This window comes from Loa loa, assembly GCF_000183805.2.
Source record: "Loa loa unplaced genomic scaffold supercont3.241, whole genome shotgun sequence".
Classification (NCBI taxonomy): domain Eukaryota; kingdom Metazoa; phylum Nematoda; class Chromadorea; order Rhabditida; family Onchocercidae; genus Loa; species Loa loa.
Genome location: NW_018108421.1, coordinates 43667 through 47816, shown reverse-complemented (window position 1 = coordinate 47816; position 4150 = coordinate 43667). Strand labels below are relative to the sequence as shown.

The 4150-nt window shown below is 26.0% G+C and overlaps 1 protein-coding gene across 1 annotated transcript; it reads right to left on the bottom strand.

Annotated features, from left to right (window-relative positions):
• Positions 1 to 416: 416 nt before the first annotated feature.
• On the bottom strand, positions 417 to 3098 carry LOAG_13184 (hypothetical protein; the record flags this gene model as incomplete). The annotated part of the gene is made up of 3 exons (XM_003148694.1): positions 417 to 697; positions 1209 to 1344; positions 2631 to 3098. The coding sequence occupies 3 exons, from the start codon at positions 3096 to 3098 to the stop codon at positions 417 to 419; spliced, it is 885 nt and encodes a 294-aa protein (XP_003148742.1).
• Between the last annotated feature and the right edge of the window lie 1052 nt (positions 3099 to 4150).

Here is a 4150-nt window from a genome sequence, read left to right as displayed (position 1 = left end):
AAATAAACAGGTAAAAGGTAGAAACAAAATATAATGAATGTTTTGATTGAAAATGACATTTAAAAAATTTTTCTCATTCACCAAAATTGCCAGATAACAGGAGGAGAAATGATCAGATGAGCTTATGAGAGTAATAATTTCAGTGAAATTATTAGAAAACTTAAAAATGTTTGTTGCTGTCACTATCCGAATTATTTAATTTCCAAGGACAAATCAACAGCTAAAAATTTTCAGAAAAAAAGTTTCGTCTGTCTGTTTTTTCTTTTATTTAATTCCTTTTTGTTTGAACTATACTTTGTTGTTAAATAGATGTTTAATATTTACTAGATATTCAAAAAATCATCAGTTTTTTAAGCATTTGTAGTAGCTATATATGATAAGTAAATGTTCAAAAAAAAAAGATAATTTGCATATTGTTAATATAACTTTTTATAAAACCAATGATTTTTAGAAGTAAAACTGTTGACCTGTTCAGGTAAATCAGCTTTTGTAATTGTATTTGTACGAAGTAATTTACTAGTCGAAGGGGTTAAATAACTATCTTCTGTAGCAACTGTAGTATGATCAAGTATCGATGAAGATAGGATTGATGGTGATGATAATTCAAAATGTTGATAACAATACTGTTGATGATTTGGCGGTGATGGTGATAATGATGAGGCAAATGAATTCCTGGTATTCAACTGATTTAATTCAACTGAAATCAAGAAAATGAAAAACGGAATTTGAAGTTTTTTTTCAAATTTAACGTAATTTTCGAATTTGTGTTTTCAAATTTAATTGTATCTAAAATTGAAAAGTTTTTAACACAGAATAAAACATAACATTAAAAATTCTCAATCAATTTGGTACTTTCCTTATGTTGATTAGGTTGATTAACAGTGATAACGTTAAATAAAACAGAAAAAAAAACGGCAAAATCTCATAAATTTTGTAGGATTTAGGCCAAAAATCGTGTTTTATTCTTCTGTTATCTCAATAATATTCTGATCACACAATCACACATTATACAAATCATAAAATTTGATGAGACTGAAATTTTTTCATTTTTGAAAACTCAATTAAATATCTATGTATTTTCCAATGGTTTTTCTTTCATTCACGTGAAAATATGCAATTACAGTAATGAATTGAAATATCAATTCTTTTTCTTTTTTTTAAATTTAAATTAAAACCTGATTTTAAACAAAAAAAAGGAAAGGACTAACTTGATGGATAAAAATCAACAGATGCAGCTGGTGAATGATCGTCAATTGAGCTACTTCGACAATTATTCTCTATTCCGGAATCTTCCTGATGTTCTTCCAATGGTAATGGACTGGACGTTAAACACTCTTCGTTTTGCTAAAAAAAAATAATTTTAACAATTGAATGATTGAAATTTTAAAAATATCCCAACGGCAATGCCGCAGTAAATGTTTTAAATGTTTACAGAAATCTTCAAAATTTACATCTTAAAAGTTTGAAGGAAAAATTTCTAATTTCAAAACGTTTGCATCATCATTTCTTATTCATAAATATCAACTAATCCTGCATGTTACATGCAGCTTCAATGATTTCAACATTTCTAATTAATAAACAATTCATAACAAATTGATTTCCCAACTTTTAATTTGACTACTACCTTATTTACTATTTAATTATTACTTTATCACTTATACTCGAAATTTGATTTTCTTTTATTTATAATTTGTACGGAAGGCAAAAGAAAAAAAATGTGCTGGAATTGAAGAAAGGTAATAAGGTTATTCAGGGAAATCTCATTTGAAGGCAAATTGGATGACGAATTTTTTTTTATTTCCCATTATTCGCCTTTATGTAAAAGCAATCTTTAATCATAAAATAGTTTAAAGAAATAGAAGAATAAAGAGAAGAAATTTTGCATAGTTGGAAGATCAGCACAGCATGTAAAGTATAATTCAATTTTAAGCATCATTTTTTTTTTATGAACACCATTCTTGTATCAAATAACTTTAATTTAAAATTAAAATTTAATTCAATGAATAAAATAAGTTTAAAAGCAAAGAATAAATAACAGAAAGATCATTTTATTGATTATTCAAATATGACTGGCATTTTTGATGAAATTAAAACAAGATAATTTTGATTTGAAACTAAAATTTTGACCTTAGTATGAATATGAATTACAAATATATTAACAGAAATAAATGATAAATATTGCGAAATTACATGAATATTTAATTAAATGAAAAACTAAATATTGCAAAATTTCTGCACGAATTTATGATAGCTTGATGATAAAAGCTGATATCAATTAACATATAACATAACATGATCAAAACAAACCCAATAATAGTTTACTTGAAAAATGGTAAGAGAAGAAAATAGTTGGAGTTTAAAATCTAATTAATCATTACTAAAGCAATGTATTATTTGTAATAATTAAGTAGTACATAAATTTAAGCCAAGTGAAAAATAACTGCTATAAAAATATTCGTTATTAAATGAAGTGGAAAAAATAACTTTACAAAGTTAATTTTTTGTTATATTCCACTTACCAATTATAAATGATAAAAATTAAGTGATAAGGAATGAGACAAAAATATTGAAATGATTATAGTTTAGGATGAAAATTAAACCATTACAATACTAAAATTGTACAAAAATACCGGTGAAATGAAAATCCTAATCGCTGTTTGTGGTATGAAACATGTCATTCCAGTAGTTTCATCGATTCCTTCGATAATATTGCTATCATTATTATCGACAGTGTTACTATTAATATTAGTACTATTACTACTATTATTATTCATTATATCATTTCCATTTTGTCCATGCATTGATAAGGAATATTCCAAATTACAGTTTATCTGATTTACTTTATAACCTGTTCCACTTCTTTCATGCCATAAATTAAGCAATAAATATGTTGTATCATAGTTATGAAATTGCCTCAGATGAATAGATCGCTGTTGTGATAAATTGTAATCGATCATACTTTTCCAAGATTTATACAATCGTGATGGTAAAATTAAATTTGAATATACTGGTAATTTTGATGAACAATATCCCATGAAATGAACATCTTCTTCGGTGATATCACTCAATGATTTGGCTAATTTTTGAAAAAGTTCCATATCAGTTACACAGTTAACTTTGAAATGTTATAACATTTCGAATACTATAAGTTAATTAATTGTTCTAGGCATACACTCGTAGTGAATAACGAATGAAATCCGTTATATTAATAACATAGCATGTATCCATTTGAATGCGAATTTGTAGGATCCATAGTAATAACCAGAATATTCCTGATAGGAATTCAGAATCAAAGGATCGTTGTTCTTTTCAATCAGGTAATGATTTGAAGTAACGTTGCAAAAGTAACGATGAATTTCCTGATTTTTGATGAATGAAGAAAAATTAGTTCACTGAGAAGAGAATGAGGTAGTATTTTGAAGAAAAAGATTGAAAAATTGAGGACAAAGGACACCACCCTCGATCACAATCTCCATTATTGATCAGAAAATTATGTAACAGTAATAATATTTTTAATTCCACCAGAACTAAATGTTTAAAATCTTTTTATCCTCGTCCTCATTTAAAAAGAACCATACCAAATTGTATTGAAAAAAAAAAAATGAAGAACTGGAATATGATTGGAATTTTTAATTTATTACAGAAAAATTAAAAGCATTAGTTGCTTTTCAAATTATTTACTTCATTTTGTATTGGTATCTTTTTCATTCATCTTTTTTCTCATCATTTCTAAATATAATGTTTAACTAATTTTATGAATCCTAACATAGTAATTGAAACCTGAAAAATTGAACTATTTCAAATTGTATCCCAGCAATTTTTCCCAAGTTATTACTATTTTTTGAAAGTTTAATGGGTTATTTTTGGATTTAATACTTAGATCAATCAAACTTATTTTTGATAAAATAAAATGATTAAATTCGCTGATCCCAAATGATTCCCATCTATTCTATGCAACCACTTGCAACTCACAATTTAACTCGCCAAATATTCTTTTTGAGTTTCTCGCCTTACCCTCAACTGCTGGATATTCCAACTTCTCCGCAAAAAACCTCAATGAACTACCATATTACACTTGGTAAAATCGATAAAGTATATATAGTGGAAAAAGAATAAATATCCATAGTCGTGATAAAAATTTGACTATTTA